Source organism: Acartia tonsa, chromosome 13 (genome assembly GCF_053477335.1).
Source record: "Acartia tonsa isolate MP-2025a chromosome 13, ASM5347733v1, whole genome shotgun sequence".
Lineage (NCBI taxonomy): Eukaryota > Metazoa > Arthropoda > Copepoda > Calanoida > Acartiidae > Acartia > Acartia tonsa.
In genome coordinates, this window is record NC_137272.1 from 12,829,291 (window position 1) to 12,857,185 (window position 27,895).

Below are 27,895 nucleotides of genomic sequence, written 5' to 3' on the forward strand. Positions count from 1 at the left end.
ACAACCAGGGGAAGTTGCGCGAATGTATTCAACTGAGAAATTCGAGTTGCCACATGGGGACTAGAACTCGAACTCTCATCACTGTAACCCAGTGCGTTACCACTGAGCTACGACGCCCCTTATAGATATGCAAATGAGTACTAGTGGTTAGTGAAATCTTTAGCTACAAACAGACATCCTGTTACTGTTACCAAATTTAATAAAAATTAACCCTTTATATAAAATGTTATATACTGTGAATCAAATAGTTAATGCACCTCTAAACGAAAAACTTATAGGGTTCTATATTAAGCTCCACTGTAAAGGAATACCATATCGATCAAGCAGTTCCCAAGATCCTTTGTTCATACAGACATCCTGTTACTTCTATTCATTAGAAATGAAAACCAAAACTTATCTAAAATTAAATTTTAATATTCTGTGATTTATAAGCAATATCTGCCAGAAGTTACTTTTTATTATATAAGTCCTTCAATAAATATATCAGTGGTTACCGAGATCTTTTGCTTCAAGGATAAATTAGATTAGACAACTGATTTTCCTAAATGCTTTGTGTTGACCAAAGATTTTCCTCGTTTGTCCAATATCCACACTAGTATACCTAAAATATAGATATATAGATAAATGTAACATTATAGAAAGAAAGATAGATAGATGGACAATGACATATGATATATATAAAACTTCTCCAGTTGTCATTTGTACTTTTTGGTTATAAGTTTCAAAATAATTTGTGACATTTTTTATTTAAATATATGTTTAATATCTTTAATTAAATTTGCTGTTTTCTAATGTCTCATAAATATATTTTTTTTAGACAAAATAAATTGAAAAGGATTGCTAAAATCGAAATATAACTTCATGCCTTTGAATAGTGATTTTTTTGAAAATAGGTTGAAAAACTTTAGAATAAATAAAATGATTATTATGGAGGTAGATAGATAGATTAACAGATATATTATATCAAAACTTTTACCTTAATTTTAATGTGGGTACGAAGAAACCAAAGATTGATAAATAGATATATATGTATGTAGAAAGATATACATATTAATATATATAAGTTTTCCGGAATTTTAAAGTTAGGGGGAGATTTGAAATCTGCATCAAATTTTGAGGATTTTTATTAAATTCGTTTTTTCTATAATTCTTTATCTAAAAGCGGAAATGCAATTTAAATTAATTAATTTTGGCATCTGTGATTGGTGGATTTAAAAAATCTGCGCTCTGATTGGATGGCGTACATCTTTCAACCAATTAGAGCGCAGGTAGTTAAAAATCCACCTATCCTATTGGTCAAAATTAATTAACTTAAAATGAATTTCCGCTTTTAGATAAAGAATTATACAAAAAACGAATTTTATAAAAAAAATCCTTAAAATTTGATGCAGATTTCAAATCTCCCCCTAACATTAAAATTCCGGAAAACTTATATATCTTAATACATATAGAAATAAAAATAGTTAGGTAGATGGACAAAAACATATACCCATTACATCTGTCTTGAAGTGTAAATGGAAAAAAAGTCTGCCCTATAAGAAGAAAACAAAAGTTTGCTTTTATAAAGTTCTTCATAAAACCACTCCTGAAGGGAGTTAATTAATGGCCATTTTTATCAGTTGCTTTTCCAAGGTCACGGAAATTCAGCCTTAAATAAATCATATATAGCAAAGTTGTTTAAAATTTAAAATAAATAATCTTTGCTTTTCTTGTCATGATTATGCTGTAACTCCTAGGGGATGGAAATTGAACTTGAAATTTTCAAATCTAATTTTCTTAAAAAACCCTCGTAAGAATATTTTGAAAATTTCAGGATTTAATCTTGATATTAATGTCTAAAACTTTTGTTTTCTTCTTATAGGGCAGACATTTTTTGTTTTCCATTTACACTTCAAGACAGATGTACCATTAATAGATAGTTAGATAGAAAGATTACCAGTGTAATTTACAGTCAAATATAAATCCTTTCTGCATTTTATAGTCGTGGTGGTTTTCCTCAAAGTTCCTAGTGAGCAGAGAACTCCTCACTACCTCCTTATTTTGAAATTAGATGAAAATTAGGAAGGCGGATAGTTTTTTTCGTGATTAACCATAGGTTAGATTAGGTTATATTGAGTAGATGGTAGCTCCGATGGATAAAGGCACCGCAGTTGTAGGTTGCGGGTCCACCAGAAGTAATTGGCATAAATAAAAGTGACTCCTACAACCTAACTTAATTTCAATTTTAATAAAAAAAATATGGGGTTCTGTGCTTAGAGGAAACTTTAAAGGAAAGTGCCACAGTTTTAAAGAAGAAACCATATTTAAACTTCATTAGTGCAGCAATTAACAAATGTGCCTTCACACCGCATATTATCACTTTCCTATTTTTTTCGCAAAACAATCACATAATCTATACAATTTTCATAAGTGGTTTGGTCTTAGATAAGAGCAAAGAACATATGAACAGGAATTTTGTGCTGTAATAATAATATTTAAATCTTATAATTTGACAATGTAATACATGTACGGAAGTATATGCGCACTGCAATTAATGACTATTTCAAGAATAGATATATAATTACTTGGATGTTTTACGATACCCCCTTACACTCCATTATTCCTATCCTCTTTCCTCCTAGATGAACGAACTGACCATTAAATATTTGCAACATAAATTGACGGCAAATCTTCATCTGTCTACATATCCATGTATTCTTTATCTATTATTTCAAGATGGATCCAGCTATAGTCTGGATTTATTGTACATGCACCAAGTGCAGGGATCCTAAGGGATAAGGCAATGGCAATAAATTATTTAAGAAATCAAAAAAGTTATTAAAGTTTTTAAGCCAAAGGATAAGGAAATTATGGGCACCACTTCAATTTATAATTCATTGTCTCCTCCCTCCCTGAATGGCTTTTTAAAGTTAATTCCAGCTTTGGTTTGGAAGACGACATTAGAATGTAAATTAAACTGATACCTATATTTTTTTTAACCATATTTAAAATGATTTCATTCTACTTTGGGTAATTTTGGGATGTGTCTTTACCTGATAAAGCCACACTGCCAGCAAATGCTCATCCAAAATGGATATAAAGACAGATGGATAGATAGACAGATAGATAGTTGGATGAATAGATAGACAAATAGATGGATAGATATATAGTTGGATGAATAGATAGATAGGTAGATACCTGATAAAGCAACTCCACCCGCAAGTGCTCCGCCAAATGGATAGATATAAAGGTAGATAGATAGATACATGGGTATCTAGATTGATAGCTAGATGGAGAGATAGATGGATAGATAGACAGTTGAATTGATAGATATATGCATGGATAGATAGATGCATAGATAGAAAGATGGATTGATAGATAGATAGATACCTGACAAAGCCACACCACCAGCAAATGCTCCACCAAATGCTACCAAAAGACTCAACTTTGTCCCTAAAATATTTTTTTCAAAACTGAGTGTTTCTAAGGATAGCCTCTTTTCAACACTAGTGCCATGTATTGTTCTATAAATTCGGTAGTTTTTCTAAAAGTGCCTAGTCGAGCGAAGAAAAAGTCTTATTTTGAAATATATTGAAAAAGGGTGTGTTGGTATTTTTCTTTCTCTCTGTCTCTCTCTCTCTCTCTCTTTTTTTCTAAGAATTTTAGCTTCGCTACTATTGTACGTAATCATCCTTGTTAAATAAAATTGATAATGATATATCACTGTAAAGCATTAAAAGCACTTTATTTAACAAAAGCGTAGCAAGTTTTTACCAATTTCACCATAATATTTGATATTTAAAAAGTACAAAAGTGTATTTGAATGCTGAATAATATCCATAGAGAAAATAATAAAAGAGAGAAATCGAGGTATTTGAAGGACTAAAATAGGCAGTGGGCCTAGAGGCCTATATTGAGCAATTGCCGCGCTGAATTTTTAATGTTATTCCACCACTTTTCAAAATGGGAATATCTTAAAATTAAATATAATTTCAAGACAATTATAATTGCTGTTTGAAGCATAAATCTAATTTTTAAGGGATGATATAGAAATATTTTGAAATATCATCCATTCTGATGAAACCTGATGAAAGAATATAAAATTATCATTATTAATTTTTCATGACTTTGCTACTGACTTTAATCATAACACTCATTATCAGCTTATAAGATTTATATTGCAGTCTATCTAACTTATATTTTTTAATAAATAAACGTTTTTACAAATTTAATATGAACATTTGATTGTAAATTATAATAATCAGTTTTTCAGTGCCATCTAGCTTTGGATATAGAACTAGAATATCAAAGCGTTCATCAATTTTTATTTTGCCTGTATTTTTCTTGTTTTGGATTTTTGTCACTAAAGGGCCAAACCCTGAGGGGTAAATAACATCACTTGAAAATGTTAAAAATATTGTAAAAACGAGTATTGTCTGAGAAAGAACATAGATAGCATTACAGGTTATTCACTTATTTAGATTATTCAGTTATGAAATTTTTTATTTAATATTTAGCCTTAGTTTTAATGTATGTCTTTGAAGTAGACAACTAGCGAACCTGGTGGCTGAGAGCTTAACTATTAATTTTTTATTAGTAAACATTTAAAAGTTTTATCATGTTAATTAGATTTAAATATTACATTTAAGCAAATTTGAAAAAAAATAAATTTTTGATCATAAAAGGTGAACCCTCCTATTTTTAAACTAGGCGAAACATACTTTTCTGCTGCACTAAGACCGTCCGCGGCTGTTTGTTTTTTAAGATTCTAAATCAAATTGTATTTTAAATATTTTCTTTAATTTTTTTTAAAACATAATTAATTACAGAAAAATAATAATAATTAATAAGATAAAATTTTTTTTATTTTTTTTTACATATATAGAATAGGTTATGATTAAGATGCAAAAAGCCGCGGACGGTTTAGATAAATAGCAGACAAATTATTTTAGTAGGGGGGAAGTAATATTTTACAATGAAATTGGGGTGAGTATTCATCCTCTTATCCTTTTTTCTTATGATAATATCTCAACAAAATAGCCTAAACTCAACACATTTACAATATTTCCCTGAAAATAGAATACTATCGGCTTTAAAAGGTTGAAAACTTATTAAAAATAGCCTAAAACCATCCAAAGACTTAATTCCAAAAATAATATTAAACTATTCCAGAGCCTATATTAAGCTTTCTATAAAAAAAACTTAATCCGCCATTAGTTAGCGATATTTAAACGGACAGACAAAATAACCACTTAAATTTTAAGTTAAAGAAAGGAGTTCAAAAAATTGAGGGCTAATTATCATCTTCCCCATCCCCAAAAATAGTTAAAACCTTCCAATGACCTAAAATAATCTTCAATTAAAGAAATATCTATATAGGTCCAGGGGGATCTTAATCTACAGACAGGCAGACACAAATCCTGTTACTTTTATAGAAAGTTTACCTTTATCCAAAGATTTTTCCATCACAAACAGATACATCGGACAGAATAAACCGCTAAAAAATAATTAAATGGGTAGCTTTTATCATTAATTTCAGCATATTGGAATTGTCCCACCATTTTCAAACTTGGCATGATGATTCTTGTAATAATTAAGTACAATTTAGATTAAGATATAAAAGTTACCAGAAAATCCGAATGTACATTTTTGGTAAATTGATTTCTTTAGATTTTTAAAAGTATCTTTTATATCGTTTGTTAAGTTTCGCTTTTATGGATGTTGTCATCCTTGTTTAATAAATATTATGGGAGAATTTATTTATGAAATTTATTGAACATATTGGAATTTAGAAGCCATGCTGTAAAATTAATTTTTCTAATGCATGGGTATGGTTAACTTATTGTTTTTCTTGGTGATTTCACAAACAGTTCCATGTTGACAACTGAAAACCTCACATCTTAGTTTTATATGAATCCAAAATAAGGATTTGGGGATGGGTAGTTTTTTGCATGTTTGTTTGTTGTTTATTATTTTAGATTCTGTTGTGTTATATTGGATACTAGGTAGCTTCAAAATAAGAGGTTCCCACAGGGGTTTAGCATAGGGCAAAAAGCTACCCCTCTTTTCAATTTATCTTATATTTGTACAATACCTGGCTACTAGGAACACAGAACATAGAAGTAGTAGAATATGCCGACTCAGCAGGTACTTTTCATGATATCTAAACACACAGAAAAAATAGGGTTTAATTTAGGTTGGGTGATTGCCCCGCAGGGTTATTTAATTGGCCCCACAGGGTTAGAGGCCCCCGCAGGGATCTTGGACAAAGTAGCTTCGGACATAGTAGCTTCAGACAAAGTAGCTTCAGGACAAAGTAGTTTCAGGACAAAGTAGCTTCAGGACAAAGTAGCTTCGGACAAAGTAGCTTCGGGCAAAGTAGCCTCCACTGTTAATAAAGGTCATGGCCGCAGCGCTCGGCCCGCTGGCCTGCCTAGCCGCGGGCGCTTGGCCCCCTAGCCTATAACCTAACCTAACCTAAAATTTGTAAAACATAAATTTAAAAATTGTAAAAACAATATTAAAAATTGTAAAAATCTACCAACCACTTTTTGTAAAATCCACGAAATTCCAAACCACCTATGTATTAACAGTTGAGGATATTTTGCTTAAATAAATGTCCTGAGGCTAACATAGATTAGGTTAGGTTAGGTTATAGGCTAGGGGGCCGAGTGCCCGCGGCTAGGCAGGCCAGGGGGCCGAGCGCTGCGGCCATGACCTTTATTACTATTGGAGAATAATTTTTCTTAAGAAGCTACTTTTCTTAAGTAAATGTCCTGAAGCTACTTTGTCCGAAGCTACTTTGTTTAAGATCCCCCCGCAGGGGTTAAATATAGGAAAAAATCTACTGTGAAAATATAACGAAACGCCCCTTACGAGGCGTTGTCACGTAAGGGTCTTTACTCAAAAAAAATGTTTATTTATGGTGTGGAAGGGAGAACAACCCTCCCGCCATGATCCTCTTTCAAGGGCCGGGGTGAGCATAACCCGCGACTAGACTGTGACATAGGAAAAGTGATAGGTTTGAATTTTTTATCAAAACTCCGTCATAACTTAAGAGGGTAAAATAGAAGGTGCGTGAAATAAATAGTTAGAGTAAGGGGGTAAGTGTTGGGACAAAACAGGCGCAGGACTATACCATACAAAGGTAGGACCCCTAGACAAAGCCTTGCAATCAAAGGGTGGGTTGTTTGATGAACCTTTGACCGTTTAATCATGCACTTTATAAGCAAAATTTGGTTTAGAGAAACACTGAAATAATATCTCTTAGTGTATCCCGTCTTATTACTTCATGAATAGCCCTTACAACGTTTTTTTTTTTATAAATACATAAAAGTAAAATTCTTACTTTAAAAATCCATGATCTGGTTTGAGAAATCTTCTTCCAAGAATAATTTTCTGATGGTACTTTATATGCTGCATGGCTCTCCTGAATAAATAAAAAATAAGGATTACAACATCCATTAATGACTGTAGGACATACAAACATTACCCGTTGTAGAGTGTTAGTACTTAAAAAGCACAATCTTAGTTTAACCCTTACAGATCGGGGGGGGGGGGGGGGGGGGCTCCTCTAGTTTTTTTCAATCTCATTTTTTTTGTAGGTAAGATGGAGAGCTGTAACTTCATGACTTTTTAAGTTTAGTAATTATACGTCGGCAAGAGTTGATTTTATTAGGATATCTGGTCTGTGTCGGTCGTGGTGTCCGGTCAAAGTCGGTTGGGTAGCAAAAAAATTAGAAAAAATTCTAAATAAAATAAATCTTAATTTCTACATTATGACTTTTGTGTATAAGGTAGAAACCTAAAATTTTTTGGGTGAATACTTAGATATCAATGACCATCTGAGAAAAGTGGTGTTATGACCGTTTGACCGCTCCCTGACCGACTTTATGACCGATTTTTGTCCGGCTTTAACTACAGACATATATCATGAATATCGTGGCTTCTATTACAGCTAGAGACCTATAATTTTTTTTGGTAAATAATAAACAGATAAAAATAATTATTTGCGCCGCCAACCGCCGTTTTACCGCCGAAACCGCCGAAAATGGCGGTTTCCGTTATTTGCCGTTTTTCGGCGATGATCAGAAAAAGTATTTTTTTTTGTTATGAAAAATAAAAGTTCGTCCTAAAATTTGGTCATTCTAGCTGCAAAATTGGCCGCTCTAGGGCTGTTTTAAAATTTAGCGGCTGGCCGCTAAAAAGCGGCTAAGGAGCGGTCTGACTGCTATGACTAGAAAAAGTAATTTTCTCTAAAAATACACATGAACCACCAGAAAAAATTTTACGTCTTTATCTGTACCAGGAGCCGAGATAGAGGGGGGGGCTCTTTGAGCCCCCCCCCCCCCCTGATCTATTAAGGTGGGAATTGGGGCCCGATCTGTAAGGGTTAAGATAACACCCAGCAGACTCAAGGATATCATAGCTTTTTTTTTCAAGGCATTAAAATGAAGGATGACAGTAGTTCGAAATCTCGGATTTTTTAAAACTTGTTTTGTCCCCCCCCCTTATTTTTGTGCATTAACTGGTGTTTATACAAATGCGCCAATTTCAAATCCCCTACCTAAAATTTTTTTATAATATTTTTTATTAAAACTCAAATTAAAAAGTAGAAAGGCGGTTGACTTATCCCCCTCCCACATTAATAATACCTAAAGGCTTCTAGGAGGCGTTGCCCCTAGTCTATCTTAAAATAAAAGCTATATCTTGCATTATTTTTTTCAATTAGGTGTTTGAACACGAATTGCATATAGTAAAAATATTTTTCTTTTTAATTGTTATCCTAATAAGATAAAAGTTATACTTAAAAATTGTTTTAATAGTTATCATTATATTTTGCATTTTAAAAAAAACACCAAAATTGACCAAAATATGCGTATATATTTTGTACTCACTTGCGTAATTTATATTTCAGATTTTATTTACACGTCATCAAAATGAAGGGTTTCAAAGTTGGGGGTGGGGAGGGCGGGGGTGGTTAAAATGAGAGGTTTCAAAGTTTGAGGAGGGTGAAATGAGAAGTTTTGAAGTTTGAGAGTTAAAATTAGTAGGGCTTTCAAATTTTGAGGGGGTAAATACAAAATTACCCCCCCCCCCCCCAGTATATGTCTACTAACACTTTGACTTGTATAACAAAAATGTATGTAAACAAGGATGACAACATCCATAAATACGAAGATCTGAAACGGTAAGACAAACGAACATTAACACTTGTAGAGTGTCATATCTGATTAATCAGAACATAAATATATAAATGTCGAATCAAAACTGTAAGCAAATTTGTTGAAAAACTGCTTAAATACAGATACTGTTTAAGAACATACTTACGTTTTTAGGACATGATTATTTAGATCCTTTGCCTATAACATAGTACTTTGATGTCCTAGGAATCAGTATTCAAAAAATCAGATTAATCGGATAATTTTTACTGCTTTTATTAATGTTCATACATGAAATGGTCCATAATTAAGAACAATTTGACTTAATAAAAGCATTTGACTACAACCCAATACCCAACTTAACGGAATTACGCGGGAAAAAATTACCAAATTTTTTGCAAAATTTCTTAAATAACAGGATTGGATAAATATAAAATTGAGGTTGGTAAAATGTAATTTTTGTGAATAATCTCTGAGCCAAGAAAAGATTTATTGGTTAACTGCTGAATTTAATGTCAAATTAGGACAGAGATGTTTCATCTAAAAAAGAACTATTTTGTCGCTAATACCAAAGAGTCACACAAAGTCATAAATAGTTAGTTCTAAAATTAAAAAAAAAGATATTAGAACTTTTCGTATTTGTAGGATAAGATCTCTAATAGAGTTAAAAACATTTAAACCTTATCATCGTACATAAAAATGATTTTTCTTTTTGAATCAAAAAATAAATGACATCTGTGATTGGTGGATTGAAATTATCTGCGCTCTAATTGGAGAAGCTAAAGTGTCGTACATCATTCAACCAATTAGAGGTAGTTTTCAATAAACCTAAAACGGATGTCAAAATTAATTAACTTAAATTGTATTTGCGCTTTTTAAGAAAGAATTATAGAAAAAACAAATTTTATAAAAAAAATCCTTAAAATTTGATACAGATTTCAAATCTACCTCTAACATTTAAATTCTTTCCAACTTATATATCTTATTATACAATATTCTAAAATAACATATGAATAAAAGACAAGGTAATTCTTAGAAAACCCTGAGGCTACAATGAGCCTAAAAACAAAATTAATTTATGTCTTTGGATAACATATCTCTGTCATGAATGTCGAATAAGATAAGTATGAACATAAAAATCATATGTACTGTGGACAAAATCTTTACTAACCTCTTAGAATTTCATTGGGATATTTAATGTGTTCTAAAAAGGCTTATAATGTTGTGCCTAATGGTCCTGGAATCAAGATTTTAAACATTAGATTTGTTAGGCTTTCTATTGTTCTAAAAAAATTGGTATTATCCTCTTAGGATATTTTTTTCATTTTTGAAAATTTGAGTATTCCCCTTTCCCCCTATAAAATATATCTCTGGCTGCGGCGCTCGGCCCACTAGCCTGCCTAGTTGCGGGGGATCTGCCCTCTAGCCTTTAACCTAACCTAAACTAAATATTGCTTTCGGTCAGAGTCATAGTTTTGTATAACTTCATAATAATCCTTTTTTATAATAAATAAAGATCTCTTTTTTTGTATAAAGAAATGATTTTTATTTGCCGTTTTCTAAACATATTTGTATTCTGATCACAATCCAATATATTGACAATATTATGGTTTTTTGCCTCTATACAAATGGGTGAGGGAAAACCATACCTTTGCAATTTAGAAATAGCTTCTGCGCCCCTAGAACCACTTTCATTCGATTGTCCATTAAAAAATGTATTAGGTTTAAACCACACCCAAAAAACTTATGTTGAAATGCATTACATATTAATCTATTATCAATAAGGGATCTAAAGGGATATGAAAATGGCTGATAAATCAATTTACATCCTCAATGATGATACACAAAAATACCCCTTTCTGTAGATTTAAATCAGTGGTTGAAATTTTTGAACAAACAACTTGATAATCAACCAATCAAAATTCACTGAGGTCCTCAAAGTTGTTAAGGCAACAATCTCTGATTATCTATAGATGTTGTAATTGCTGTTTCATAGTACAATCTTTATAGTATGTATGTACAATGCATCTTGAACATGGGAATTTTATATTGGACAGGAGCTAATAAATGCATTTTTTTTAGATGACCAATGTGGTACACGGTAGTTTTGTACAAATTGTTTGAGTTAGATATATTTTCTTTTGCTTACAGGGACAAATATCGTTCTTCTATGTATTGTAAATAGATTTAATCATTGATTTTTCTTGGATTATTTACAAGGAAGGAGGGGACAATGGGCTGTTTATTATATTAGTACCCAAAGTTTTCTTATTTGTTCTTACCAACATTGGGAGCTTTTCGATTGGTTGGCTCATTAAATTGTTAAAATGTTTCAATCACTAATTATAATCTACAAAAAATGGTAATTTTGTGTATCATTATTAGGGATATACATCAATTTATCGGCCATTGTCTTATCAATTTAGAACCATGATTATTTAGCATTTTCCCTCAAAGTGCCTATTCGAGCACTAAACCCCTCTTTCTTAATTTTAAAATTAAGTTATCAAGAGGGGGGGGGGAGGGGCAGGGGGTAAGTTTTTAGTTTGTTTGTTTTTCAATTTAGGTCAGGTTAATTTAGGTAATTTCGGTTAGAGCACCGCAGTTAGAGGCCCTGCAAAGTAAGGCAGCCCAGCCACCTTAATTAAAATTTACAGAAGTGTGTAGTATTTTTGTTTCATATTTTCTAGATATGCACTAAATTTTAGAGTACACAATATTGTTTCTTACAATTGGTCTCTGTCTTATACACTTTGTATCTTTGGCTTCCCAAACTTTTAATTATTGTTTACTGTTGGTCTTTTGTCTTATACAGTTTGAAACTTCTTTGGACTACGCAACCAACTTAATATCAGGGAGGAATGGGTGCATTACACTAGTACCCAAAGTTTTATATTAACTTTTCTCTTTCTTTGACTTAAAAACTTTGGGTATTATTACTACATTTTAAATTGTTGGGTCATTAAATTGATTGACTAAACGTTTTAAGTAATAGTTAATCTACAACGAGGGTAATTTTGTTTGTCATCATGGGTATGAACATCACACTTTATCGTCCATTGTCTTATCCCTTAGATCCTTGACTTTTTTCTTACTTGTCCCAGGGGTCATCTTTAAACTTACAAGTAAAATCACAATGGGGTAAAAATTTGAGTTTGGACAAAATACTTATTTTGTAATTTCGTGTTATTTGAATTTTTATTTTAAAGTAGTATGTTGTTCTTGTGTGTATTTGCTAATATCTGATATTGGGCTAGATTGATAATACTTTACTTTTCATAGAAGTTTATGAAAGGTACAGGGTATATTAATTATACAATAAAAAATCTCGCAACCTTTCTGAAAATGAATAAATTATTCTATTTGTAGCATGACCAACAAATCTATAGTATAGATGTGTATGTGTAACTACCTCCCCGCCTTTTTCAACGACCTTTTTTTGTCTACTAGCAATTTGTTTTCTGCTGGGTTAATATTCATGACACCATTGGTTGATTTTCAAAGACCCAATTGAGTGTCGGTACAAGGATATTGCGATTGGGAAATAAAGTAATTTAACACCTTCCCCCTCTAGTGTTTTACTCTAATGCGAGACCGACATTTACTGGATGCTATTCACCAAACAAACTAGCAGTGTATGTCAAAAAGTAGCTGAGAAAATCATGGCCGGACTGATGGACCAACGGACAAACACAAAAAGATTCTTTTTAAAATTTATATACATTATGAACCAACTGTGTATTGTACACTATATAATGGTCTAACCTATATTATCATTATGTGGTATGCGGCAGCTCTGGACCATGCAGAAACCAAGACATTATAGTGATGCTACGCACCTAGTTAAATCCTGTTATTCTCCAATTATGAAGCCACCTGAAAAGATGTCAGATAACGGTACTGATTTTATCTCTCAGTTGTCCTGCAAATGGAGGGAGGGGTGTTACCCCTCCCTCTCCCATCTTAAGCACCGGAACCTTCCCCTTCAACCACCAAGTTATCAGCACCACCTCAACCCTGAGGATAAAGGATCTAAACCTGCCCTCACCTGATAGAATCACCCCCACACAGACTGTTGTTGTCACAAGTAATCATCAAACCTTCCCTCTTTAGTACCCAGACCTACCACTCAACCCCTCTATGCTTATCTACCTATTGTGCTGCTCCATGGGCTATCCTGCCTGCCCCAGACAGGGATAGCCATCTACCTAACCATTGCAATTATCTATGTTTTACTGTATGATTTATCTTTAACCATCTTTATTCCTAATCCATATGTATTTATATTATGGTTAACTGTATTCTTAATTCCCCCCACCCTTTCCAGGGATGGGGAATCATGATTGCCCAAACTGACTATTGTATATGTATTATAATGCTTTTATGTTATGATCATTTATTCCTATCCATGTAGTTATTGTTTGTTGTATATAGCTTTAGTATCCTTTAAACCTCCAATAAAGTGACAACTGAAATAGATGTTGATTCTTGTCTAGTGAATGCTAGAGAAGCGTAGCTTCTCTATAGTAAGGTGTCCACGTCTGTTCACACTGCCGTAGTCTTTATTCGAACTCTGGTGTCTGCCATTTACCCTAGGCGGATACCACAATTATTACGCACAAAATAGCCAAGTGCACAAAGAATATATATTTTTTTCAGGGAGGGAGTGGACATTAAACTGTAAATTACACTGGTACCCCAAATTGCATAACCATCTTATTTTTGGCTCAAATACTTTGAAATACTTTTATTGAAATTTTATTGATTTGTTCAAAATTTTGCGACCGATAATTTTAATCTACAGAAAGGATAATTTGGTTTATCATCATTGGGGACGCATATAAATTATTGTCCATTGTCATATCCCTTAAATTTGTGATATCTTTAATGTAAAGCTTAGAGTCGGTCCGTACTTTATTATTTGTATGTTAGAATCATCCTATCAAGATTACACTTTCATGATGATTCTCAGAACAATAAAGTATGATGGTCGATAAATTTATGTACACCCCAAGTCATGAAAAAACTATTTAACCTAGATTAGAACTATTAGTGGCTAAATTTGAACACTGCTATTTTGAATCAGCGAATCAAGGTTTAAGTCAAGGTTTAAGTTTGTCTGTCTGTCCGTCCGTCTGTCTGTTTGTCCATCTGTCTGTCTATAATAAGTGTATTACCTCTGTGGATGATATAGGCTTGCTGGCCGGAATAAAAGGATTATGGGGATGTTTAACAGCATTGATATAGCAAGTATCTAAATAGAGGATAAATAATTGGATAAATGGATAGATAAATAGATAGATTTATAGACATTTAGATAGATTTAAAGACATTTAGGAATGGAAGGATTTAAAAGCCATTAACTAAATAGATAAGATAGATATATAATTGGATAGATAATAAGATAGATATATAATTGGATAGATAATAAGATATACAATAAGATAGATAGTTGGATAGATAATAAGCTGAAGATAGTTGGATAGATAAATAAGATACATAGTAAGAACAGGTATTAAGCCTTATTGATTCAGCAATTAACTAAAGAGATAATAAAAGGGGTACATAATTATAAAAATAGACAATGAGAATGAAAGCTAGATGGACAGATGAATAGATAAATTGGAATAACTGGAATGTTTGAAATTAGAGATACAGTCATTTTCTAAATAATAAGATAAATGTAACGATACATAATAAAATAGATAATCAGATTGGAGTCTCAAATATAAAAAATAAAACTTCTAAGGAGTAAATTTTATCATTTTAATATTTGTATAGAAAAGCTTAACAAAAGAATCAATTTTGTCCCTAAAAGTCTAGACCCATAATTTTAAACATGTAGATTTACAAATCCTTTTATAAAAGTAATAGGATGTCTATATGTCTGTGTCTGTAGCGTATGATCTCGCTAACCACTGAACATTTACAGTAAAGCCTCTTATAAATAGGAATATTTACAAACCCTAATATAAAAGTAACGAGATGTCTATATAGATAAATGGATAGATAGATGGATACGTAGATAGCTAGATAGATAGATAAATAGATATACCTGAAATCCAAGCCTCCAGCCAAAATTGTCCAATAGATACTCCAGATATAGAAATATTGACAGACAGACAGACAGATAGATAGATAGATAGATAAATTGATAGATAGATAGATAGATAGAGAGATAGAGTGATTGATAGATAGATAGATACATAGATAAATTGATAGATAAATAGATTGTTAGATAGATAGATATACCTGAAATCCAAGCCTCCATCCAAACTTGTCCAACAGATACTCCAGATAACTCCCTATCAATGGTACTCCAAACCCTAGAGGAATAGATTATCCATTAGAGTAAAACAATAGAGGGGGAAGGGGGTAAAGAAGTGCATGTCCCCACCCCGAGGACCCCATGCCGACTTTAAATTGAGTCTTTGAAATTCAACCAATAGCGTTGGAAAAATTAATACAGCCAAATCGCTACTAAAGAGCAGAAATTAATTTGCTAGCAGACTAAAAAGGTCCTCAACAGGGGGATCCAGGTAGTTGTCTTGCTGGTTTAAGGTTATGATACTTTTGAATTTTATTTCCCTTTTCTTCTCCATAGAATACAAAGCTCCTAGATGCTTTTAAAAAAGTGGTAGGTGTCTACGTGTATGTCCGTAACAAAAGATCTCTCTAACAGTAACCACTACAACTGAAATAATTTATTTATTGCCTATTGTCATATCCCTATATCTCTGATTTAATGGATATAAATTAGTATGAAATAATGAAATACAAAATTACCCCTTCTGTTGATAAAAATTATTGGTTGAAAAGTTTGTGAACAACTAGTTTGGAAATAAATATAAAAATCAAATAAAAGTACCCAAAGTTCTTGAACTTACAAATAAGATAAAATGGTTAAAAAATCATGGGTACCAGTGTAATTTACAGCTTAATGTTCCCTCCCTTCCTGGATCAAATCCAATATAACAGTTTTATACTGACTTGGCCAATACAAATATTTCAATAAAATTTTCTTTAGATTTGATCTCATTATTATAATCTTCTTTTGTACCGATTTCCAATATCAATGCCTACTTATTACAAGAATCATTATATAAAAAATGTAATCTATGTAGATTTTTATCTAGTTATAGTATACATGTATATTTTATAAAGGGCTCAGCTAACATCTAATTAACTTAACCTAATCTAACAAATCTGGTTTTTTCTTAGATAAAATTGAAAAAAAGCATCTTAGAAATAGATGATATAACTTCCTGTTAATATTTGAAAAATTTTGACACATCTAGTTTGGAACTAAAAATCAAAATTGAATAAAAGTACCCGAAGTTTTAGCTAACGTGGTTATAAAACTTTGGGTATCAATGTATTTTATGGTCAAATGTCCCATCCCACCCTTGTACTGAACAAATAAATTCTTAATAGATTTCTAGATTCAGACAGATTCTCTTGACGGGGTTGTGGCATAATTTCCACAAAATTGCTTAACCACAATTTCTTTTTAAAAGCGAAGCTTTTTTATAATTAGGTTCGGTCCGTCCATCCGTACGTCTGAGACAAATAGCTTTTTTTGTTAATTTAGGCTTGTTAGAATTGTCCTATCGATTTCAAACTTTGCATGGTGATTCCTGTAGTAGGTAGGTACGATTTAGAAAGCGTAGCAACTCTATAATCATTACCAGAATGTCCGTACGTCCATTTTAAACATGTTGATTTTTCTACTTTTTAACAAAAAATTTTTATGTGATCTAATTATCCGAATGATCTGATTTTTGGTATATTGATTCCTGGGACAACAAAGTATACTGTTATAAGCGAAGCAACTCTATAATCAAGTCAAGCGCAAAGAAAAATGTAGTAATATTTTTCGATTCTTCTGTGTGGAAATAAATGAACACTTCGTACATCTGGCTATTCAAATACTCTATACAATAGATAGATACAAAGTAATATAAGATCTATCTATCTATACTTCATAATTCTGGCTATTCAAATACTCTATACAATAGATAGATACAAAGTAATATAAGATCTATCTATCTATACTTCATAATTCTGGCTATTCAAATATTCTATACAATAGATAGATACAAAGTAATATAAGATCTATCTATCTATACTTCATAATTCTGGCTATTCAAATACTCTATACAATAGATAGATACAAAGTAATATAAGATCTATCTATCTATACTTCATAATTCTGGCTATTCAAATACTCTATACAATAGATAGATACAAAGTATTATAAGATCTATCTATCTATACTTCATAATTCTGGCTATTCAAATACTCTATACAATAGATAGATACAAAGTAATATAAGATCTATCTATCTATACTTCATAATTCTGGCTATTCAAATACTCTATACAATAGATAGATACAAAGTAATATAAGATCTATCTATCTATACTTCATAATTCTGGCTATTCAAATACTCTATACAATAGATAGATACAAAGTAATTTAAGATCTATCTATCTATACTTCATAATTCTGGCTATTCAAATACTCTATACAATAGATAGATACAAAGTACTATAAGATCTATCTATCTATACTTCATAATTCTGGCTATTCAAATACTCTATACAATAGATAGATACAAAGTAATATAAGATCTATCTATCTATATTTTATACTTCTGGCTATTCAAATACTCTATACAATAGATAGATATAAAGTAATATGAGATCTATCTATCTATCTATACTTCATAATTCTGGCTATTCAAATACTCTATACAATAGATAGATACAAAGTAATATAAGATCTATCTATCTATACTTCATAATTCTGGCTATTCAAATACTCTATACAATAGATAGATACAAAGTAATATAAGATCTATCTATCTATACTTCATAATTCTGGCTATTCAAATACTCTATACAATAGATAGATACAAAGTAATATAAGATCTATCTATCTATACTTCACAATTCTGGCTATTCAAATACTCTATACAATAGATAGATACAAAGTATTATAAGATCTATCTATCTATACTTCATAATTCTGGCTATTCAAATACTCTATACAATAGATAGATACAAAGTAATATAAGATCTATCTATCTATACTTCATAATTCTGGCTATTCAAATACTCTATACAATAGATAGATACAAAGTAATATAAGATCTATCTATCTATACTTCATAATTCTGGCTATTCAAATACTCTATACAATAGATAGATACAAAGTAATTTAAGATCTATCTATCTATACTTCATAATTCTGGCTATTCAAATACTCTATACAATAGATAGATACAAAGTAATATAAGATCTATCTATCTATACTTCATAATTCTGGCTATTCAAATACTCTATACAATAGATAGATACAAAGTAATATAAGATCTATCTATCTATATTTTATACTTCTGGCTATTCAAATACTCTATACAATAGATAGATATAAAGTAATATAAGATCTATCTATCTATCTTTACTTCATATCTCTGGCTATTCAAACACACTATACAATAGATAGATACAAAGTAATATAAGATCTATCTATCTATACTTCATAATTCTGGCTATTCAAATACTCTATACAATAGATAGATACAAAGTAATATAAGATCTATCTATCTATCTATTCTTCATATCTCTGGCTATTCAAATACTCTATATAATAGATAGATACAAAGTAATATAAGATCTATCTATCTATACTTCATAATTCTGGCTATTCAAATACTCTATACAATAGATAGATACAAAGTAATATAAGATCTATCTATCTATACTTCATAATTCTGGCTATTCAAATACTCTATACAATAGATAGATACAAAGTAATATAAGATCTATCTATCTATACTTCATAATTCTGGCTATTCAAATACTCTATACAATAAATAGATACAAAGTAATATATGATCTATCTATCTATACTTCATAATTCTGGCTATTCAAATACTCTATACAATAGATAGATACAAAGTAATATAAGATCTATCTATCTATATTTTATACTTCTGGCTATTCAAATACTCTATACAATAGATAGATATAAAGTAATATAAGATCTATCTATCTATACTTCATAATTCTGGCTATTCAAATACTCTATACAATAGATAGATACAAAGTAATATAAGATCTATCTATCTATACTTCATAATTCTGGCTATTCAAATACTCTATACAATAGATAGATACAAAGTAATATAAGATCTATCTATCTATACTTCATAATTCTGGCTATTCAAATACTCTATACAATAGATAGATACAAAGTAATATAAGATCTATCTATCTATACTTCATAATTCTGGCTATTCAAATACTCTATACAATAGATAGATACAAAGTATTATAAGATCTATCTATCTATACTTCATAATTCTGGCTATTCAAATACTCTATACAATAGATAGATACAAAGTATTATAAGATCTATCTATCTATACTTCATAATTCTGGCTATTCAAATACTCTATACAATAGATAGATACAAAGTAATATAAGATCTATCTATCTATACTTCATAATTCTGGCTATTCAAATACTCTATACAATAGATAGATACAAAGTAATATAAGATCTATCTATCTATACTTCATAATTCTGACTATTCTTATACTCTATACAATAGATAGATACAAAGTAATATAAGATCTATCTATCTATACTTCATAATTCTGGCTATTCAAATACTCTATACAATAGATAGATACAAAGTAATATAAGATCTATCTATCTATACTTCATAATTCTGGCTATTCAAATACTCTATACAATAGATAGATACAAAGTAATATAAGATCTATCTATCTATACTTCATAATTCTGGCTATTCAAATACTCTATACAATAGATAGATACAAAGTAATGTAAGATCTATCTATCTATACTTCATAATTCTGGCTATTCAAATACTCTATACAATAGATAGATATAAAGTAATATAAGATCTATCTATCTATCTAAACTTCATATCTCTGGCTATTCAAACACACTATACAATAGATAGATACAAAGTAATATAAGATCTATCTATCTATACTTCATAATTCTGGCTATTCAAATACTCTATACAATAGATAGATACAAAGTAATATAAGATCTATCTATCTATCTATTCTTCATATCTCTGGCTATTCAAATACTCTATATAATAGATAGATACAAAATCATAGAAGATCTATCTATCTATCTATACTTTATAATTCTGGCTATTCAAATACTCTATACAATAGATAGATATAAAGTAATATAAGATCTATCTATCTATATTTGATACGTCTGGCTATCCAAATACTCTATACAATAGATAGATATAAAGTAATATAAGATCTATCTATCTATCTATACTTTATACTTCTGGCTATTCAAATACTCTATGCAATAGATAGATACAAAGTAATATAAGATCTATCTATACTTTATACTTCTGGCTATTCAAATACTCTATGCAATAGATAGATACAAAGTAATATAAGATCTATCTATCTATCTATACTTTATACTTCTGGCTATTCAAATACTCTATGCAATAGATAGATACAAAGTAATACATATAAGATCTATCTATCTATCTATACTTCATATCTCTGGCTATTCAAATATTCTATACAATAGATAGATACAAAGTAATAAATGACAAAAAGTAATAGAGAGAAAGTTCAAGAAAGAAAAAAATTTCAAGAAAAATGTTTTACTTTTTTTGTTGGGTATAGAGGTAAGGTTTAAGTGCATTTTTACCCGTCCAAAATAGTTTAAACCTTCCCTGAGCTGGATTTTTAAAATAATTCAATGGTACGCCAAATCGGGGTGCGCTGAATTTCAGCCAATCACAGCGCAGCATTTCGCATGCTCTCATTGGTGGAAAGTTGGCTCACCTCGATTTGGCGAAACATTGAAATGATTTAAAGATCCAGCTCTGGACTTATATGGAGCTTCAACTTAAAGAAAAATCCAGTCGGATTAGTGGTTAGTGAGATTATAAGGTACAGACAACCTATTACTTTTATAAAAAAATAAGTAAATCTATCTACCCTTTCATCTATCCATCTACCTATCTATCTATCTATCCATCTAACTATCCATCTACCTATCCATTTATCTATCCATGAATCTATCCATCTAACTATCCATCTATCTATCCATCTATCTATTCATCTATCTATCCATCTATCTATCCATCTATCTATCCATCTATCTATCCATCTATCTATCCATCTATCTATCCATCTATCTATCTATCCATCTATCTATCCATATATCTATCCATCTAACTATCCATCTATCTATCCATCTATCTATTCATCTATCTATCCATCTATCTATCCATCTATCTATCCATCTATCTATCCATCTATCAATCCATCTATCTATCCATCTATCTATCCATCTATCTATCCATCTATCTGTCCGTCTATCTATCCATCTATCTATCCATCTATCTATCCATCTATCTATCCATCTATCTATCCATCTATCTATCCATTTATCTATCCATCTATCTATCCATCCATCTAACCTCTATATATCTATCATATATATCCAATACAAAAGATGGAATTCAATTTTGAGATTGTATATATGCGTATGGTTCAGGGATCTTAAGGGATAAGACAATAAGACGACATGTGTCCCTCTATTGATGATAAACAAAATTACCCCTTCTGTAGATTAGAATCATTGGTCGACAAAATTTTAACACTTTTAGTTTTGATACAAAATTTGATAAAAGTACCAAAAGCCGTTCTGTAGATTATAATTTTTGGTTGAAAATTTTGGTTACCACTAGTTTGGAATTAACCAAGCATATTCAAAATAAGGTTTTTTAAGCATAACGTGATTATAAAACTTTGGGTACTAAATTAATTTCCAGCCCAACATCCCCTCACTCCTTGATTCATATGGTTGAACTTCTAGACTGCAAAAGATTCGGGATACAGGGAAAGGAAAATGGACTGTGAATTTATATTTCTTCCAATGTTAGTAAACATAAGCTATCAAAAGCATACATTAGTAGTTATTTTCTATTTCTCTCTCTTACTTCTTCCTCTCTATCTTCTCTCTCCTCTCTCTCTCTCTTCTCTGTCTCTCTCTCTCTCTCTCTCTCTCTCTCCTCCTCTGTCTCTCTCTCTCTCTCTCCTCTTCTCTTCTCTCTCTCTCTCTCTCTCTCTCTCTCTCTCTCTCTCTCTCTCTCTCTCTCTCTCTCTCTCTCTCTCTCGCTCTCTCTCTCTCTCTCTCTTCTCTCTCTCTCTCTCTCTCTCTCTCTCTCTCTCTCTTCTCTCTCTCTCCTCCCTCTCTCTCTCTCTCTCTCTTTCTTTCTCTCTCTCTCTCTTTCTCCTTCTCCCCCTCCCTCCCCCTCCTTCCCCCTCTCTCTCTTTTTCTCTTTCCTTCTTTCCCTCCAACACTCCCTCCATCACTCTCTCTCTCTCTCTCCCTCTCTCTCTCCCTCTACAAATTATAACAATATCCTTATATAAAAGTAACAGGGTGAATATCTGTCTAGGTTTTTAATTTTCCACATTGTATCTATTGTTCCAAGTGGCAGAAATCAAATTTATTTTACAACAATTGGTCCGTTTGTCTGGCGGGTGTCAATGTAACACTGCAATTATAATTTGGTGCTTTCCTTTTTAGTGTATATCTAGCCGGAGAGGGAGGGTACTTTGAGCTGTTTATTACACTAGTCCCCAAAGTCTCATCATAACGTTTTCTTATTCGATCTCTCAACAAATTTGGGTACATTTATATTCTATTATTATTCTACAGAAGAGATAATTTTGTTTATCATCAATGGTTAATTACATCAATTTATCAGGCATTGTCTTATCCCTATAGATCCCTGAAATCTAGCTCTAGCACTAAACCGAACCCTCTTTTAAAAAAATAAGTTGTTAATAAGGAAGGGGTGGGTAATTTTAACTTTTGCTTTAGCTCAAAACTTTGGGGACTTTTAATGAATTTTGATTGGATGTTTTAATTCCTAACTATTAGTGTTCAACGTTTTTAACCAATTCAGATTGAAGAAGGGTTAACTAGAGGTCTTAAGGTACAAGGCAATGCACGATAAATTTTCATATATCCCCATTAATGATAAACAAAATTAACACTGAAGAAGTTGAGACACCGCAAATTTTAATTTACCAATTATCATTAGATTGCAGTACCCAAAGTTGTAGAGCTAATGAAAAGGATAGCATGGTTATATTTTTGGGTGACAGTTTTTTTTTCTGGTGCAAAAAATAAGAAATGTTTTGCTAAGGCCAACTAATGCAAAATTGCAAGAACATTTTCGCCATGTAGCAGTTTGTCTGAATGAAAATGACATGGCATATTCGCGTACTTTTTACTTTAATTTCAAACATATATGAATTGCCAGCACTTTTGCTCAAAGTGCTGATTGAGCATTGACCCACCCTCAACCCAATTTAAAAAAAAAAATACTTGGGGTGCCCTAAACCTGCAGGGCTGCCTAGTGCATAACCTAACCTGATCTAAAGTAATAAAAAAGCTAACAAAAAATACCCCCCCTCCCCTTTGTTTTCAATTCTTAAAAAATCCATACTCCAAAAAGTTGTTTGTGGAAAAGAACTAGACAATTATATAGCTGTAAGTAAATGTATTTGGTAATTTATCTGAACCTATTCTATAAAATAATAAGTTTTTTTGTCTGAAGCATAAGATTTCAAACACTACTGCACCGATTGAGTTCTTCATTTTAAGGAAACTTTACATAGGTCCAAGGAAGGATTTAGGATATTTTTCAAACCATTTACCGCTCCTTTAATACAGAGCCCCTAATTTCTTGGAGCGCAGCCTCTAGTATTGTTATAAAATAAGAAAAAAATATATATGATAAATAATGTAGAGCCCAATCGGTTTTTTTTTATTATCGAGATCTAAGCTTCAGCCAAACGGACAAACTCACTTTTTAAAATAATCCCAACTGCTGAAAATAGTCTAAAACCACCACAAGATCAATGTGTACATTTCCTAAAAAGGACAATCAAATCGATTCAGCGGTTATCGAGATATTAAGGAACAAATATTATTCTATACTATATGAGATTCTAATTGTATAATTTAGATTTTAAATCAAATGCTTTGTTTAATTCAAAGTGCTCTTAATTTCCTATTTAAATCAGTAAGGGGATATTGGGCTGTTTATTACACTATAGTCCCCATAGTTTGCAATAACAAATTTGGGAACTTTTTATTGAATTTTGATTGGTTTGTTCATTAATTCGAGTGCCCCAACGTTTCTATCTCACTAATTGTAATCTACAGAAAAGGTAATTTAATTATCATCATTTGTGTTCTACATCCATTTATCGGATAATGTCTTTTCCTTTAAAAGTTAATCAAAATTACCCCTTCTGAAGGTGAGAATTATTGGTTGAAAAGTTTGGACACTACTTGTTTAACACCAAAATGCAACAAAAATACCCTGACAAGTATTGAAGGACACAATCTGCAAACCATGGATTACCTATACGATTTATTTGTTTTCAGAATGGTTCGTTACTGGTTTCCATTCAGAGGAAAAAAATGAGATTTGGATATTTGTTAAAAAAAACAAAACAATTACCTATAGAGGCAGAGACCAAAGATTCAACTAAACATTTTCTTTTCCTAGAATAAAACAATTTATATATGAATTAGTTAGTTTAAATATAAGCAAAGAAAATATAATGGTTTCTCGTATTCATTCGAATCCGGTGGATAGGAACCGGTTCTTATCCATACGAAAAAACTATGTCTAACAACGTATTATATCCAGCTTTCTACGAATATAAAAATGTACAATCATAAGATTAAAACCAGTTTTTTTAGCCAGTGCCTTCTGCACCTCGGGGCTAAAAAAACTGATTTTAATCATATAATTGTACATTCTATATCCGCGGAAAGCCGTTTATAATACGATGCGAGAAATAAATATTCTTTAATTACTATTTTAACAGGTATGGCTACATCCATATATGCAAAGCTCTACTAATTAGACAGTCATACAACTGAACACTTTTAGAATGTCAGAACTTGAAGAATGACAATGTTAATTTAATTTATAAACAAATTTTTTTGCAAAATTGCTTAAGTGCATGATGCGTTTTCAGGAAATACTCACATTATACGGACTTGATTATAGAGATGCTTCGTTAAAAGCATTGTCTTCCTAGGAATCATCATAAAAATCAAGTTGATAGGATAGTTATATCGTATAAAAAGTTGTTGTAAAAAAACAGTAATATTTTAAAAGAAGGCCTATACATAAAGTTGCTACGCTCCAAGAATAATCATGCAAAGTTTGAAATAGATAGGACAATTCTAACACACTCAAATTAGCGAACAGATAAACTAGTTATGAACTAACTTTTCAACTAATAACTTCCAGAGATTTAAAGGAATAAACCAATGGCCGGTAAATTAATGTACATCCCTAATTACGATACACAAAATTACCCCTTCTGTTGATTACATTTAGTGGTTGAAACGTTTGGATACTCAACTTAATAAACCAAACAGAAAAACATAAAAATTCAATAAAAGTCTCTAAAGTTGTTAAGCAAACGAATAAGTACCTTTGGGGACTAGTATAATAAACCGCCCAATATCCCCTCCCACCTAACAAAAAATGAAGAAAAAATGAAGATTAAAATAAATAAACCAAATTTTATGAAAGAAAACTATCCCTAGAAGTAAAGTATAATAGAATATATTAATATTTAAATAGTTTAACTAGGTTAACAATACAACATGTAGGAGTTAAATCAGGGAGGGAGGGGACATTAGGTACCCAAAGTTTGGACAGGTACCCAAAGTTTTGAGAATAAATATATTTATAATTAAATAATTTAAACTAGGTTAACAATACAACATATTGAATTAAATTTGGGAGGGAGGGGCCATTAGGTACCCAAAGTTTTATAAAGTCTGTTGGCTCAAAAACTCTGTTCCTTATATTAAATTCGTATTGGTTGTTTCTTAAATATTGGTGTCTAAACTTTTTGACCACTGATTTTAATCTAAAAAGAGTAATCTTGTTTATTATTACTAGGGATGTATATTGATTTATCTTCCATTGTCTTATCCTTGTACCTTCCTGGATTAAATAAACTTTTAAAACATCTACATTAGAAACTAGAACACATGAAGGATCTTAAAGGATAAGACAATTATAAATTGATATTAATCCTCAATGGATCGATTACAAGATATAATACAAAAGTACCCAAAGTACAACTAATAAGATTTAATGTTTATAAAACGTTGGGAACCAGTGTAATTTACAGTCTAATGTCTAATATCACATCTCTGTTAATCTATCTCTCTGTCTCTGTCTGTCTGCCTCTGTCTGTCTCACTCTGTCTTTCTCTCTCTCTCTGGCTCTTTCTCTCTCTCTCTATTTCGCTCTCTCTCTCGCTTTCTCTGTCTCTGTCTCTCTTTCTCTCGCTCTCTCTGTGTCTCTATCTATCTCTCTCTGTCTCAACCTCTCTCTCTCGCTCTCTCTCTCTCTCTCTCTCTCTCTCTCTCTCTCTCTCTCTCTCTCTCTCTCTCTCTCTCTCTCTCTCTCTCTCTCTCTCTCTCTCTCTCTCTCTCTCTCTCTCTCTCTCTCTCTCTCTCTCTCTCTCTCTCTCTTTCTCTCTCTGTCTCTCTCTGTCTCTCTATCTCTCTCTGATAAATATGTACTTAACAAAATTGTGTATATATGGGAAAATTCTTCCATTCAGCATTTTTAAATATTACAAAACTTTATTTGCAAAAACTTGAATATATTACCAATAAGGGAACATTGGACTGTTATTTAACTGGTACCCAAAGTTTTATAAACACGTTTTCTCATTGTTTGTTTTAAAAACTTTGAGTACTTTTATAGAAATGTTATTGGTTGATTATTGACGCTAAATTTATCGGGAATAGTCCTTTTCGTGGCAACGCAATTTAAGGGGCGATTTGTCGTATTTTTAATAAGGCTTTTTATAGGTTATTTTAGGTTAGGTAAGGTTATATTGGGATAGGTGGTTGCCCTAGAGGGTTAGGCAATTGGCCCCTAAGGGTTAGAGCCCACCGCAGGGGCTAGAAATAGGAGAAAACATACTGTGAAAAATACGGAGAATCGCCCCTTAAGGTGCGTTGCCACGAAAGAGACTATACCCAATTTATCTTATCTTAATTTCAGTGACTTGATGGTAAATTATGCCAGGGAAAGAGGGTTGTTGTCCCCCCCATCCCTGCAATTCCCCCAGAGATAAAGGAATAGGGCAATACACGATATTTTAATGCCTCCTCACTATCTGCAAAATTCTGTTCATTGAAAGTATATGAAAATCAAATTATTTTTGTTGATGGTCCTTTTTAAGTTTGAGGGGAATTGCCAATAATCCTTGTATAAAAGTAACATGATGTCTGTCTATCTGTAGCTTTAGATCTCGTTAACCACTGAACCGCTGAAGGATATTTTTTGCTATTAAAATTAAAATAAAATTAAAAGTGGAGATCGACCTAGCCTCGCCCCCTTCTTGTCCCCTCCCCTATATTTTCACTAGAATCCATAAGGGGCGTAAAGAAATAAGTTTTTAAAATATTTTGAGTATTAAAACATTTTCCTTTTTCTTATCGCGTATCTAAAGTTTCTATCTAAAAGAAAGTGCTTAATTTGATTGGATTTCCAATTCGATTGGGATACAGCGATAGATCAATAAATTATAAATTTGTTTGACAAAAATAACCCTAATTATGGCAAACAAAATCACCTTAAAATCATCTATATGT

General features: G+C 31.5%; 1 protein-coding gene across 1 annotated transcript in view; it reads right to left on the minus strand.

The window, feature by feature from the left end:
- Nucleotides 1-507: 507 nt before the first annotated feature.
- Nucleotides 508-27,895, minus strand: part of LOC145335151 (uncharacterized) — a 63,583-nt gene continuing 36,195 nt past the window's right edge. The window contains exons 11-18 of the mRNA XM_080180883.1: nucleotides 24,714-24,757; nucleotides 15,393-15,466; nucleotides 14,318-14,394; nucleotides 7,328-7,408; nucleotides 6,074-6,142; nucleotides 5,424-5,476; nucleotides 3,370-3,432; nucleotides 508-601 (exon numbers count right to left, since the gene is read on the minus strand). Coding sequence (XP_080037009.1) covers nucleotides 525-601; nucleotides 3,370-3,432; nucleotides 5,424-5,476; nucleotides 6,074-6,142; nucleotides 7,328-7,408; nucleotides 14,318-14,394; nucleotides 15,393-15,466; nucleotides 24,714-24,757 — 538 coding nt within the window. The 3' untranslated portion in view covers nucleotides 508-524. The remainder of the gene's footprint in view (nucleotides 602-3,369; nucleotides 3,433-5,423; nucleotides 5,477-6,073; nucleotides 6,143-7,327; nucleotides 7,409-14,317; nucleotides 14,395-15,392; nucleotides 15,467-24,713; nucleotides 24,758-27,895) is intronic.